The sequence below is a fragment of the Lactuca saligna genome, chromosome 2, assembly GCF_052625555.1.
Source record: "Lactuca saligna cultivar CGN05327 chromosome 2, ASM5262555v1, whole genome shotgun sequence".
Lineage (NCBI taxonomy): Eukaryota > Viridiplantae > Streptophyta > Magnoliopsida > Asterales > Asteraceae > Lactuca > Lactuca saligna.
The window spans coordinates 177,528,947-177,543,843 of NC_136418.1; the positions used below are offsets into that span (position 1 = coordinate 177,528,947).

At 34.2% G+C, this 14,897-nt stretch overlaps 2 protein-coding genes across 2 annotated transcripts; both read right to left on the reverse strand.

Annotated features, from left to right (window-relative positions):
• Positions 1 to 827: 827 nt before the first annotated feature.
• LOC145029383 (LRR receptor-like serine/threonine-protein kinase EFR) lies at positions 828 to 4,084 on the reverse strand. The gene is given in 3 exon segments (XM_078977934.1): positions 828 to 1,286; positions 1,364 to 2,075; positions 2,077 to 4,084. Coding segments are annotated over 3 exon segments (3,006 nt in total). The 5' UTR covers positions 3,982 to 4,084; the 3' UTR covers positions 828 to 897.
• A 7,300-nt stretch (positions 4,085 to 11,384) lies between these two features.
• On the reverse strand, positions 11,385 to 14,746 carry LOC145032977 (LRR receptor-like serine/threonine-protein kinase EFR). The gene is made up of 2 exons (XM_078981954.1): positions 12,102 to 14,746; positions 11,385 to 12,016 (listed from the first exon to the last, which is right to left on the reverse strand). Exons 1-2 carry the CDS (start codon positions 14,713 to 14,715, stop codon positions 11,643 to 11,645), a joined length of 2,988 nt encoding a protein of 995 aa, XP_078838080.1. The 5' UTR covers positions 14,716 to 14,746; the 3' UTR covers positions 11,385 to 11,642.
• Between the last annotated feature and the right edge of the window lie 151 nt (positions 14,747 to 14,897).

Genomic DNA, 14,897 nt, shown 5'->3' on the forward strand with positions numbered 1-14,897 from the left:
ATACAATACATAACTTAAATGTCAATAAGGTTTAGTGGTTGCAAAGGAGTTGTAAGTGCTACACTAGTTATAAAAACACATTTTAAATATAATTTACAACAATCAATTTTAGACCATTTTTTACATATCTAATTACGACTCAAATTCTTATTACTAAAGTCGATTCTATTATAGATACTAATTATTGACTCCTTAATGTATTAATTAACCTGAGCGTAGTCTAGAAATTTTAACATACCCATGTAACTAGATTTTGGTTTATTTCATTAGGTTTAGTTGGTTTTTAATATAATTTAAACTGACTGTAAGCAAACGTAATAAGATTCAACTTAATAAGTATGGTTAACTCTTCAACCGGATAAACAAAACAAAATTTTAATTATAAATTTTTTTCTTAAGATAAAAGGTAAGTGAAATAAACCAAAATTATGGCAATGGTTCAACAAAATATATAGGAAAAAGTTAAAAAAAAAAATCCCTACACTTTAATCTTATTAACGAGAAAGCCCTCTCGGATCATTTATTTATGATTAAGTCCAAAAAACCGGTGAACATAAGCATTGACCGGGTACACAAGCCATTTTGCAAACGTTTACAGGGGATTAGTAGTAAAAAAATAAAAATAAAAAGGAATGGCTTTTCCATTAATAGGGCCAAAGTTTAGGGATATTTTTTGAAGATTTCATTCCCCCCCCCCCCCCCCCCCCCCCCCCCTCCAATGTTTCCACATTTTTAGATTTACCTCAAAACCTCATCTTTCCCTTAAAAGAACATCATACTTTCAAAAATAATACCTTAATTCCATTTTATTTCACATTTTACTCCACCGAAATACAAGGTTCATCACATACACAAATCCATCAATTTTTAACAACTAATTAACACCCAAAAGTTTGACTAATAAGACACCTCGAATATTTTTCGAAGTGTATCTAGAATATGCTGCAACTCACGAACAACATTTTGGATGTTCATCCGATGTCGTGAGGAATCCACAGAGCATGATACTCCAATCTTGACCGTCAAAGCCAGGCATTCCTCTATTTTCTTTGCCTTTGCTATCGTATGTTGCGTAGCAATAGCATCCTCTTGAAGAAAATTCAGAAGGTTGTCATCAATAACATCGGTTACATGGTTTGGCAATGCCATTTGTGCAAACTTATGAAGACTTAGACCTTCCGTAAAGATGTTGTCTGTCGGCCTTTTTCTTGTCATCACCTCCAACAATAGTATTCCGAAGCTGTAGACATCCCCACTACTTGTCATCTCACTCGCAACACCATACTCTACAACTTATAAGTGATTAAGATTTGAACAGCCTAACATTGTAAATAATTATAAGCATCTGCGAATAGAACTTTACCTGGTGGTGCATACCCAATTGTTCCTCTGATGTCACTTGTATTGTTTTGGTTTGACTTTGTTCCAAGAAATCGAACCAGACCAAAGTCCCCAACATGGGCCACCATATCATCATCCAGTAGAATATTGCTAGGCTTCAAGTCGCAGTGAACGATGGGTGGTAGGCACTGATTGTGAAGATAATCAAGTGCGGATGCGACATCGATGAGAATATTTGTTCTTTGGAGAAGGTTTAGTCTGGATGTACTTTCACGTGAATGCAACCAGTCATTTAAACTTCCATTGGGCATGAACTCGTATACCAAAGCTTTGAAGTCCTTTCCTTGAAAGTCAACACTTGAACATGAAGTTATTATCTTCAATAGATTCCGGTGTCGAATGCTCCTCCATGCGTCACACTCCGCTATAAAGCTTTTGTGAGCACCTCGGTTTTGAAGATGAAGGACTTTAACTGCAACGATTCTATTATGATCATGATCTAGGATTCCTTTATAGACAAAGCCAAACCCACCCTCTCCAATCAAGTTGGCTTCGGAGAATCCATCGGTGGCCTTGAGAAGTTGACCGTATGATATTCTCATAAAGCGTTCATCTCTTGATGATTGGGAGGGTTGGCCCTTCCTTTTCTTGCACCAAGCATACGTAAAAAATAAAATACTGAGAAGGGTGGATGCAATAATAATGACTGTTACGAATAAAGGAAGCGGTTTTTTTATTTTTCCATGTCTCCTTGCACATGGGCAACCCAAGTTCAGCCAAGCCACCACAAAGCCTGCTATTCCCCAAAACAGAGAACGTATTAGCATTGGCAAACACTCCTCTCACCGGTACCTCACCTTCAAAATCATTAAAGGAAAGGTTTACATATTCAAATGAGAACCGTTCCAAGAATTGAGGAACACTTCCTGATAACTTATTATGGGAAAGATCGAGTGTCTTAACTCCTTTCATGGAACTTAATGATGAGGGTACCATGCCCATAAAGAAGTTGCCTTTGAGGGATAAGAATGAAAGGCTAGTGCAACTACCAAGGCTACTAGGAAGGCTACCTGATAAATTATTATTAGACAAATCTAGAGAAGTCAACATCTTGAGTTCGCCAACCTCTGTTGGAAGTGACCCTGACAGGCTATTTTGAGAAAGATTTAACATAATGGTTAGAGATGAAATTTGAAGAAGTTCTTTAGGTATTGTACCGCTGAGTGTATTATCATTAAGCCACAACTCCAATAGATTATGACAATTTCCCAGGTTTGATGGAATATGCCATTCCAATCTATTGGAATCTAAAGCAAGTCTATTTAACAATGATAAGTTCCCTATGGCATCTGGAATTGGCCCAGAAAATTGGTTCTCAAATAGATAAGTTTCTTGTAGCTTGTAAAGCTTACCGATCGTAGAGGGGATTTCTCCATTGAAATGGTTATCTGCTAAATCTAGTTGGGTCAAGCCAACTAGATTACCTATACTTGAAGGGATGTTTCCATATAAATGATTTCCTCTTAGAACTAGTCTACGAAATTGATCAGATAGATTACCAATTGATGTGGGCAACACTCCTTGAAACTTGCAATTATGAAGATCCAACGAAACTAATCTGCTGCAGTTTTTTAAAGTATTAATAAACTGCATATCATCTGATTCTCTTCCGACTCCAAAGGTGTTATCACCCAAGTGTATTCTATAGATATTTTTTAGTTTTTCAAAGTTGATATTCAACTTCCCACTAAAATTGTTGTAGCTCAGTTGAATGTCTACTAGTTTCGAACAATTAGATATCGAGGGTGGAAGAGGTCCGGTCAGTTTGTTATTCCGTAACTGAAGAAACACAAGATTCGGGAGCATTTCGCCTAAGGCTGAGGGAAGACTACCGGTAAGCTGATTCTCAGCCAAGGAAAAATCGGTTAGGAGTGAGAGGTTAAAAATGGAAGGAGGGATGGTTCCAGATAAGTTACAAATACCAGAGTCAAACTGAGTTAAGCTTTTCCAATGGCCTAAGGTGTCCGGAATGCTCCCACCCAACGGATTATTCGTTACATCAAACACTTCCATCGATGTTATATTCCCCAAGGCAGGCGGGATTCCACCTGTTAACTCGTTATAACTAACTGAAATAAAATTAAGTTTGGAGAGGAAACTGATCTCTTCTGGTATGCTTCCAACTAGCTTGTTATCACCGAGTCCAAGCTTTTCAAGTTTAGAACAACCAGATAAGTTAGTTGGAATGACTCCCGTGAAGTTATTATGGCTAAGTTGGAGGAAACGTAACCTGGATAGATGGCCGAGTTGATGAGGGATGGTTCCTTGAAAGGTGTTGTTCCATAGAGAAAACAGACGAAGGAAGCTGAGGTTCCCTACATAAGGAGACAACACGCCTTGTAGGCCCCGCGACTTCAGTACTACAGCAGTCACTCTTCTGTGACTTTTCCCGCATGAAACACCAATCCAATCACAGAAATGAGAGGAAGCGTTCCATGAGCTTAGAGCTTCTTCATTCCTGATCATTGACTTGAACTTCAACAAAGCCTGATAATCGGTCTCGTTACTAGAAAAAGAGATGGTGGAGGTAATCAGAGATACAACAAGACAAGAAAAGAGGAAAGCCATAATAGAGTTCATTTTTGGAACTAAATTCAGGAGTACAAGGATAACTGCTGAGTTTTAAATTTATAATCGGTTTTTCATCGCATGTAGATGGTGAAATGAAAGCCATCAACCAATTCCATATCACCTTGACCAAGACAAAGTGAGGATCCAACTTGTTTAATAATTTATAGCAAAAACTCAATATGATTAATTAAATTTTAATCATAAAATTCTCTTCACTTAACTACAAAAAGATGAAAAGAAGAACTCCCTCCTTAGGTTTAGAGAAATAATCAAATAACCAACTATTTGATTTCATCCATATATCGTCTCGACCAAAATACAACTAAATTTTGAGGTAATACACACTAATTAATACTACTTATCTTGCCAAATTACATCAACCCATGCATTACAACTTTATTCAACTCTTTTCAGAATTGAAGTTTAAAGTTACACCCACACCATATTTTGAATGATTCACATAACTATTTTATGTTTAACGTAAAAAACAAAATTTAATTTACACGTAATATGTCATTTAAAAAAATCACACCAAGATATTCTTAAAATAAATGAGATGATCTGAAATTCGATTTTTTAAATTGTTATGATATAAATAAAAGGTATATCAGAAAAATATAGATTAAAATGTAATATAGAAAATTACAACAAAAAGAATACATAGTATTACAACTAAATTGATTAAAATTTTACATGATTTGTTGTTGCAATGATATTTGCTATTTATGTAAGATGATGGTACGTTTTATAGAAAATGTATCTAAATGCCATAAGTTTGTAGGGATCTTCTTTATTATAGTCTTTGTTGGTTAAACTACATCAAATAGCAACGAACTATACTATGTTTACCAATATAGGCAAAATACTTTGTGTTTTTATCCACCATAGCAACCAACTTGTATCTTTCTATAAGTATAGACAATATGATAGTTGGCGTGACACAGGTTCTTGCGACATCATCTTTCACATTATATATCTAATGTACAAACACAATTACATGGAATTTTCTTTAATCCAATTAGTTTGTAACTTTTATATTTATTCAAGTTATTTATTTTACCTATAGAGGCTTAGCACCTGAACCACCGTCCAGTTTTTCAAGATGTTGGTTCTCCTATATATATTGCTAGGGCCTAGGGCTTTGCTTAATTTTTGTATAAACCGTGAGACTACCAACTCTGAAGTTGTGCGAATATGCTCGATGGATGTACCAAAAAACAAGACACCAGATATGAATGCAACTATATACAGAATATATATGAGGAGTTGAGCTTTAGTTTTTCGGGTTTTAATTCAACTTCAGTTAATTTTTTGGGTTTGGGTTACGATGTTATTGTAATTTAGGCACCCGATAGTGGTTAAAAGGGTGGTATATTTGGTTCTGGTTTAATTTGTGGCTAGAAAAAGTGGAGTTGGTGGGTAGAAGTGGTTTCAGTGAGTAAAGAAATTATCAACAAAATATTGTTAAATGCAGCATGGCAGCGGGCAGGCAGCTCTCAAGTAATTAAAAAAAAAAAAAAAAAAAGTGACATCAGCATTTTTAACAGGTCAGCAATAAAAAAATTAACCGGGTAAACGGTCAAATAGATACCTGAATTATTATGTAGAAAAATGCAAGTAGGTTACTAATGTATCTTTTTATAAGAGTGGTCAAGTTAGTTCGTTGGTATATTTGTCGCAATTGGCCTATTTTTATTTGGCTAAGAATAAATTTTCCCAATAATTATTTTCTGCATTTAAGTTTGACTAACAAAATGGAACGCACCAAGTCTTCTAACCGTCCTTGGTAATGATCCAATCCTTTTTTTCACGATTAATCTTGTAACAGGTACTTTAATGGATAAATAAAAAAAGTAAAAACTTTTAGGGTTTTACTTTCTCTCTAAAAGAGTCAAATAATCAATCGAGCAATCTTTAGGGTAGCGCCAATTGTTACTAAAGTGATTTAACATAAGGCTAATGTTTGAAAGTATCTGCATTCTTCAAGGGAGATATGTTCAATAGAATAAGCTGCTTGTCGTGGATAATCGGTTGAGTAATCGCTTGTCATGTTACGTTTCCGTGAGTTATTAACGGTATCAAAACAAATGGGCTGGATCTCTTTCAGGACCTAATCGAGTTGATAAATTAAATAACTCAGTGAGTCCTATAAATCCTCTTTGGGCCGTTTTACGAAGCTATTTGGTATACCCCAATCTTATCATTTCATCCCATCCATTCATATTACAGGGATGTTTGGCAAAATAATAATAATAATAATAATAATAATAATAATAATAATATTTATTACTTATTAGCTTATTAGCTAGGTATAAGCTAAGAAGTTAAAATGAGTTAACTAATAAAAAAATGACTTAAGCTTTCCATCATAACAAGTTATTTTTTATGTATACACCTTTTTAGTTTATAACAGAATGAAACTACTAATAAACTAATAAACTTTTTAAATAAGTTTAGAAAAACAACCCTTTAATCAAACTATCCAAATCCATCCAAGTTATCTTCTTCAAGATTTCCCATTTCCTCTATAGCTAATTAGATGAAGATCCATATGTTACACAGTTTAAAACTATATATATATATATATATATATATATATATATATATATATATATATATATATAAACATTGAGAACCTTAGTACCTCAAATGATGTGCCTCTAATAGATCACAAACACCAAAGCAAGTTGAACAATGCTAGAGAATACTAAATGATCTCTTTTTCCAATGGCCTAAGGTGTCTGGAATGCTCCCACCCAATAGATTTCTGGCTGCAGAGAACACTTCCATCGCTAGTATATTCCCCAAGACAGGAGGGATTCCACCTGTTAAGTTATTGCTAGCAAATAGAAAATTAGTAAGTTTTGAGAGAAAACTGATCTCTTTTAGTATGCTTCCAATTAGCTTGTTATCATGGAGTCCAAGCTTTTCCATATCAGAACACCCAGAAAAGTTAGTTGGAATGACTCTGATGAATTTGTAATATGTAAAAAGTTATTTCATAAATAATAATGTATAAATGTATATTAAACTTATAGAAAATAATTAATTAAAATGTTTATATATTGTATATTTAATTTTTAAATATGAATGCAACACTTTCATTAGTATCAATTAAAATATAAAATTTAATAGAATATGTTGCATAAAGGAAATATTAAAATAAGGTATAATACTTCTTCAGATGAATTGGAAAACCATTAGTATTATCACAATACATTGTTGTGAAAATTTTACATTAATTGTAAATTTTTATCTAAATTTTTGTGAAAATTTTACATTAATTGTAAATTTTTATCTAAATTTTTGTGAAAAATTGTTTCATAGTGACCATTTATGACAATTAATATATTAAAACACGAACTATATATGTAAATTATATAAATCATTTTATCAATAAAAATTTGTTGTTTTTCAATGATTGAATTGTTATATTCGTTTTTAAGGTTACAATAAAAAGTATCTATACAACGGAAAAAACTAACAAAATGCTCCATTACTGCAAGATGAAATTCACACCAAATTATTGTATATGTTCTTTTGATTTCAGCATTGGTCTGAGTACTGAGTTTTTCCAATATAGTTTTAGCAAAAAAAAAAATGTTTCCTATTATTAGTCAGACACATCATGTTTTTGATTGAAAACACCATCATTTCCTTTCAGGTAACATTTCTTGAAATGCAATGGAGTTTCACTTTGTTCCAAACTCCACCATCATAATTTTATTATGAAATTTTAGGAACCTGATGACTATAGCTACTTGGAAAGTGTGTTGTAATGCTCTTTTTAACACACTTTAGGAAGTTAGTTTTACTCCCAGAAGCTAAATGAGCCTACATCAACTAATCAATAGAGGTGTAGATAGAACAAAGAGAATAACAGCAAAAAAATAACAAAAAAAAGCTAAAAACATTTATTTATGAACCCATTTTGCATTGTTAAGCATCAAGACTTACTAAGACATAATAGAACCCATGAAAAGTTGCAGAAGGAATGCATAGCCAACTTACATCAAGTCATTAGCTAGTAAAAAGTACAACTTGTTTTGCATCATCATCATAAAAAAAGAGTCAACAAATCAAGTGATCGCTTCTTTCATGGCAATCCTTCCACTAATTCTTCTTACAAGAAGAAAATTTAGATTATGTTCTACTATCGGGAAAAAAATGCCAAATAACATTAACTAACGCCATAATATTAAGTTATTAACCAATACTTTTAGAGTGGATAAAAAATAAACTGCTATAAACAAAGTAATTAAAATCTAAGTGTTTGTTGGGGGTATTTTGGACAGTTTCAAGCAAAAAGGAAACAAAATCATAAAAAACAGTAAATTTAAATCAGTATTCAGTTCCATTTTTGATCAACCCATTTTGCATTATCAACATGTCATGTAAGAACCTCCTAAAATAAAAAAGAAACAATCTATACGGAATTGTGATAATTTTTTTTGCCCATTTAGAGATAATGAAAAATGAATATACCGTGAAATGAGTCTTCTCACCTCAACTTCCTAAACCACGCACCTTTCATAAGAATAAAAAAACTCTTTTCATCTATTCTTTTCCCTTTAAGGTAAAGTTCCATATTGCCAATGAACATCTCAATGCCCTTGAGAAAAGAGCTTGTATTTTTATATGATTCTTATAAAATCCCTGAAAAATGAGCCCAAAATTGTATAAGAATAAGAATATAGTTGTACAAAAATACTAAAAGTTAATACATACTTACCATCCTTCGGGAATCACTGACCACATCTACATTGGGCAAAGTTGGAAATGTAGCAAAGCCATTTGATAAATACCAATTCGGTATAAGGCTTATTCTTGTGTTGGCAATCTGGTGTTCTACAAGAAAGAAGGAATATTTTAAATAAAAAGTTTAGATACAATGAAAAATTAAATACTATAACCTTATATTAAAAATTTAGATACAGTGAAAAGCAATGAATTTATGATAAAAAAAAAATAGCTGCAAACTAATGTAGATATTTTGGTTCAAGCGTTTTGTCAAACACTTAGTATGTATTTCCCTGTGTCACGTTACCTTATTTTATGAGGCCAACGACTCTGTCTTGCACAACTCTCTAAACACCATTGCTATCATCTTTCTATCATAAACAAATTACAATAAGAAAATAGTGATAGATGAGGTAACGATAATATAAGAGATGATTCACTGACCATATAAAAGTCGTCCAGACCTGCCCTCATTGAGGAGGAAGAAGGAATTACCAGTTGAACAAAATCAATATTAAAAAAAATCCATAGGGTTTAATATCAAGAATTTGTCCAAACATGAGACCCTCTTGAGTTGCCATTTCTATTAAATCGTACTCAAAATCAGCAAAATTTCATATTTCTAACACCTAATTGCTTTATAATACTCACTGGTAGCTTCCTACAAGGCTCTAATACTTTGTCGAGATGTTCCATTGTTTTGTATAATTAGCCCTACAAAAAATAAAGCCCCGTCATAATCAAAACAGAATAAAAACAGTTGAAATTAATCGAAAAATCAAACAAAGTTATTGTAGTAAAGTTTTTAGAGTCTCATAGATAGAGGAAGAGAGAAAGAAGATTAGATTCATACCTAATAAGGTCGATTTTAATAGAGGGTGAGAGCGTAGATAGAGGAAGGGTGGTGACGGTGGGTATAACGAATCCTAGTAGAACAGTGTGTAGCGGAGATACAACTATCATTAGGTCCGACGACAAGAACCAAAAACCCTTGAAGCATGAGAATTTTGAGGGTTTGAAGGAGGAAAGCGACGGTGTGTGGTAAGAAGGAAGGTGGAGTGAAAGAATTGGAAAGAAGAAGTAGTCATACCTTAAATTGAGGGCTGCAAATCTTGACATATGAATCGATAAAAGGGAATAGACCGATATTTAGGGAATGCAGGTGAAATTGGGGCAAAACAATCAGGTGTATTTTGAATTCCCGATCTTTAGGAATCACAAAATTGAAGGAACTGAGAAAAAATCGTGGGAAGAAGTTGAAAGAAAAGGACAATACGGTGAAATAAAGCAAGGGCAAAATTGGTATTTTACTTTGTATGAAATAAGTGGTTTTGAGTGGACATGTGGCAAAATGATTTTGTTTATTAGACAGGAGATATGTATTCATTTCACATTAAAAGACATGCAACAAGTTTCCACACCCGTTTTTGAATATAGATACAATAAATTATATGATCTTAGTGACACCACTGGTCGTCATACTCAACAACTATGACTTTTACAACTTATCTATCCTACAACGGCAACATATCGTCTTTAAAAAGTAAAGCTTTTAGAACTTTCAAGTAGTCCTTAAAGGGTTGAACCACCTTTCCTGTAATGGGTTTACCTTAAGTTATTTGAACCCTACATTTTGTGGAATGCTCGATGTCCTGTCAGAACTCAAATATAGAAGAATTTGTTTTATTTATTTTATTTTTTTGGTTTTTAAAGCATTTTTACTTTAAACAATGTAAGTTATGCTCCACTAAAAAATAAGCAATAATACAATAAGGATAGTGCGAGTAGATAACTAAATCAATGGACTCAACAAAGGAATTGAATACTATTAATTTGGTTTCACACCACCTCTTTACGTATAGACTTCAAGAATGCCCAAAAAAATTGTATCCTTCTATAAACACAAGGTCTTTAGTTGGTTGTTACATAATAAATATGAAACATCCCTCACATAAGTTGTTTAAAAAAAAGATTTGGTTAAAAATGGTTTATAAAATCTTTAGATTTTTATTCAAAATGGTTTTAATGTTCGAAAAATACGAAAATCTGGTCCCAAAGTCAAAAACATAGAGTTTTTTTTGAACGACCGGTTAGTTGTTAGATGTTAATTTCACCAAGTTGGTAAATTTCCAAGAGGCTTCCAACCAAGGGGACTAGTCCCACATTGGCTCCAAAACATAGTTAACTAGTTAAAAAAGCTAGGTAATGTCAATTAACATCATAACATGTCAAAATGAAACCACTAGAAAGTCGTAACCTTCTAAATATCCTCGTTGTCTTATCCTTCCATAATCAGATAAAGGGTTTGTTAGACCCATAGATCAAGGTATAATACATCCATAAGGCTAACAGTGTGTTAGCTTTGACTAACAATCAACTTTCAAAACTGTCAATTTTAGATTTAAATCTTTTTTTCATATATATGAAGTCCACAACTTTTATTTATCGTGAATTTTTTAAATGGTCCCTTATTTTATAAAAGTCTTATGGTCATCCTCTCCAAAAGGAATCCTCATGTAAAATATGATCTGCTGTATAAGAAAATACTATATCGTGGTATAGCCTCCTCCTTGAGGAATGATACTTTGAGCATTCATTTTTTGGAATTGACATGCACAAACGACCAAATGTATTTCATCCACACATTTCATATTTGTTTTGGCCAATACAAATTGATAACAAACATTTTATATTATCACAGTTACAGGCTACAAATATAAAACATTGATCGCATTTACACCCAATAAGGCAACCAAATGTGTAGATCTTATAAAAACAAATACGACTAATATTTGTAATGGCATAAGTAACAGGAGAGAAGATGACATGTCATATTTTGTGATGGCAGTTACACCGTGCCTATGAACAAATTAACTAAGAAAGAGTCCTTTATTTCTATTCACATAAGTAACAGGAGAGAAGATGGCATGTCAGATATTTTGAAGCATTTCCAAAATATGCTGCAATTCATGAACAACATTTTTGATGTGCATCCGTTGTGGTGGGGAATCCATGGAGCATGATACTCCGATCTTGACAGTTAAAGCCATACATTTCTCTACTTTCTTTGAATATGCTAACGTAGATTGTGTAGCAATAGCATCCTCTTGAAGAAAATTCAGAAGTTCATCATCAATAACATCGTTTACATGGTCTGGCATGCCCATGTGTGCAAACTTATGAAGGCTAAGGCCTTTGCTAAAGATGTCGTCTGTAGGCCTCTTCCCAGTTATCACCTCCAACAATAGTATTCCAAAACTGTAGACATCCCCACTACTTGTCATCTCACTCCCGACACCATACTCTGCAAATTAATTGTAAGAAAGTACTTTAGAAAAGAGTAATATACTGCAAGTAAATATTGGCATGTAGGAATACGTGAACTTTGCCTGGAGGTGCGTATCCAATCGTTCCTCTAATGCCACTTGTGCTGTTTTGGTTTGAATTTGTTCCAAGAAATCGAGCTAAACCAAAGTCTCCAACATGGGCCACCATATCATCATCCAACAGAATGTTGCTAGGCTTCAGGTCACAGTGAATGATGGTTGGCAGGCATTGATTGTGAAGATAATCAAGTGCAGATGCGGCATCAAGGAGGATTTTAATTCTTTGAAGAAGGTTTAGCATGGATGTAGATGCACTTGAATGCAACCAATCGTGTAAACTCCCGTTGGACATGAACTCGTATACCAAAGCTTTGAAGTCATTGCCTTGGTAGTCTACACTTGAACATGAAGTTATTATTTTAACTAGATTCCGGTGTCGAATACTCCGCCACACTTCACACTCTGCTATAAAGCTTCTGTGGGCACCTCGGTTTTGAAGATGTAGAACTTTGACTGCAACAATTGTATCATCATCAAGGACTCCTTTGTAAACAGAGCTGAACCCACCCTCACCAATCAAATTGTCTTTGGAGAATCCATTGGTGGCCTTGAGAAGTTGACTGTATGATACTTTCAAGAATTGTTCATCCCTTGATGCTGGATACGCTTGGCCCTTCCTTTTCTTACACAAAGCATACACTAAACACAATACAGTGAAAATGATGGATGCGGTAAGAATGACTATTACAAACAAAGGAAGCCTTTTTTTATGTTTCCCCTTCGCCTTGCATTTGGGCAACCCAAGTTCAGCCAAGCCACCGCAAAGCCTACTATTCCCCAAAACAGAGAATGAACTTCCATTTGCAAACACTCCTATCACAGGTACTTTACCCTCAAAATTGTTAAAGGATAGGTTTACATATTCAAATGAGAATCGTTCCGAGAATTCAGGAATTTGGCCTGATAAATTATTATGTGAAAGATCGAGTGTCGAAACTCCTCTCATGGAACTAACTGACGATGGTATTTCGCCTTGAAATAAGTTACCTTTGAGGGATAAGAATACAAGGCTAGTGCAATCACCAATGCTACTAGGAATGTTACCTGATAAAGTATTATTAGACAAATCTAGAGAAGTCAACATATTGAGGTCGCCAACCTCTGCGGGAAGTGACCCAAACAAATTGTTTTGAGAAAGATTTAACATAATGGTCAAAGATGAAAGTTGAACAAGTTGTTTAGGTATTCTCCCGCTGAGTTGATTGTCATCAAGGTGCAACTCCAATAGATTACGACAATTTCCCATACTTGATGGAATATATTCCAATCTGTTGGAGTGTAACCAAAGGTTAGTTAACAATGATAAGTTCCCGATGTCATCTGGAATTGGCCCTGAAAATTGGTTCTTAGATAGATCAGCATTTTGTAGCCTTTGAAGCTTACCAATGGTGGAAGGGATTTTTCCTGTTAAACTGTTCTCATCTACATATAATGTGGTTAAGCCAACTAGATTAGCTATACCCGAAGGAAGGTTTCCATATAAACGATTTCCTCCTAAATTTAAGTAAGCGAGTTGATCGGAAAGATTACCAATTGATGTCGGCAACACTCCTTGAAACTCGCAGCTAGAAAGATCCAAAATCTCTAATCTGCTGCAGTTTTTTAAAGTATCAATGAACTTCATATCATCAGCTTCTCCGAATCCATAGATGTTATTACCCAAGAGTAACTTATAAATATCTCTTAGTTTTGCAAAGTCAATTGTCAACTTCCCTATAAAATTGTTGTCCACCAATTCAAGAATTCCTAATTTCGAACAGTTTGATATCGAGGGTGGAAGAGGTCCATTCAGTTGGTTATTTCGTAACTGAAGGAACTCAAGGTGAGGGAGCATTTCACCCATGGCTGAGGGAAGACTACCAGTAAGCTGATTAGCAGACAAAGAAAAATTAGTTAAGAGTGAGAGGTTATAAATGGAATGAGGGATTGTTCCATACAAGTTACAACCACCACAGAAGAATTGTATTAAGTTTTTCCAATTTCCTAAGGACCCTGGAATGCGCCCACCAAATGGATTGTCGGCTGCAGAGAAGGTGATCATTGATGTTATATTCCCCAAGTCAGATGGGATTCCACCTGTTAAATTATTATGATGAAGGCTAATAAAAGCTAGTTTGGAGAGAAAACTGATCTCTTTGGGTATGCTTCCAACTAGCTTGTTATCATGAAGTGCGAGCTTTTCAATGTTAGAACAACGGGACAAGTTACTTGGAATGAATCCATCGAATTTGTTAAAGCCAAGATCAAGGCCTCGTAGCCTTGATAGACGACCCAGTTCATGAGGGATCGATCCTTGAAAACTATTGTTTTTTAGAGAAAACAAACGAAGGAAGCTGAGGTTCCCTATATAAGGAGACAACGAGCCTTCTAGCCCTTGCGACTCCAACCATAGAGCAGTGACTTTTTTATTCTGCTTCCCACATGAAACACCACTCCAATCACAGAAATGAAAGGAAGAGTTCCATGAGCTTAGAGCTTCTTCATTCCTGATCATAGACTTGAACTTCAACAACGCCTGATAATCGGTCTCGTTACCACCACCAAAAACAGAATTGGTGGCAAAAATCAGAAATATAACAAGATTAGAAAAGAGGAAAGCAATATGATCAGGGTTCATTTTTGCAACTAAACTTGGGAGTTGTTTTATTTCTATTTTTTTTGAACAGCAAAGTCGGATGGATACAAAGATAATAGTATGCCGGCTTTAAATTTATACTCAGGTTTTGCATGTTAATATACGTGACATGAAAATGATAAAATGAAAGCTACCCACAAATTACTTATCATCTTGAATAAGAT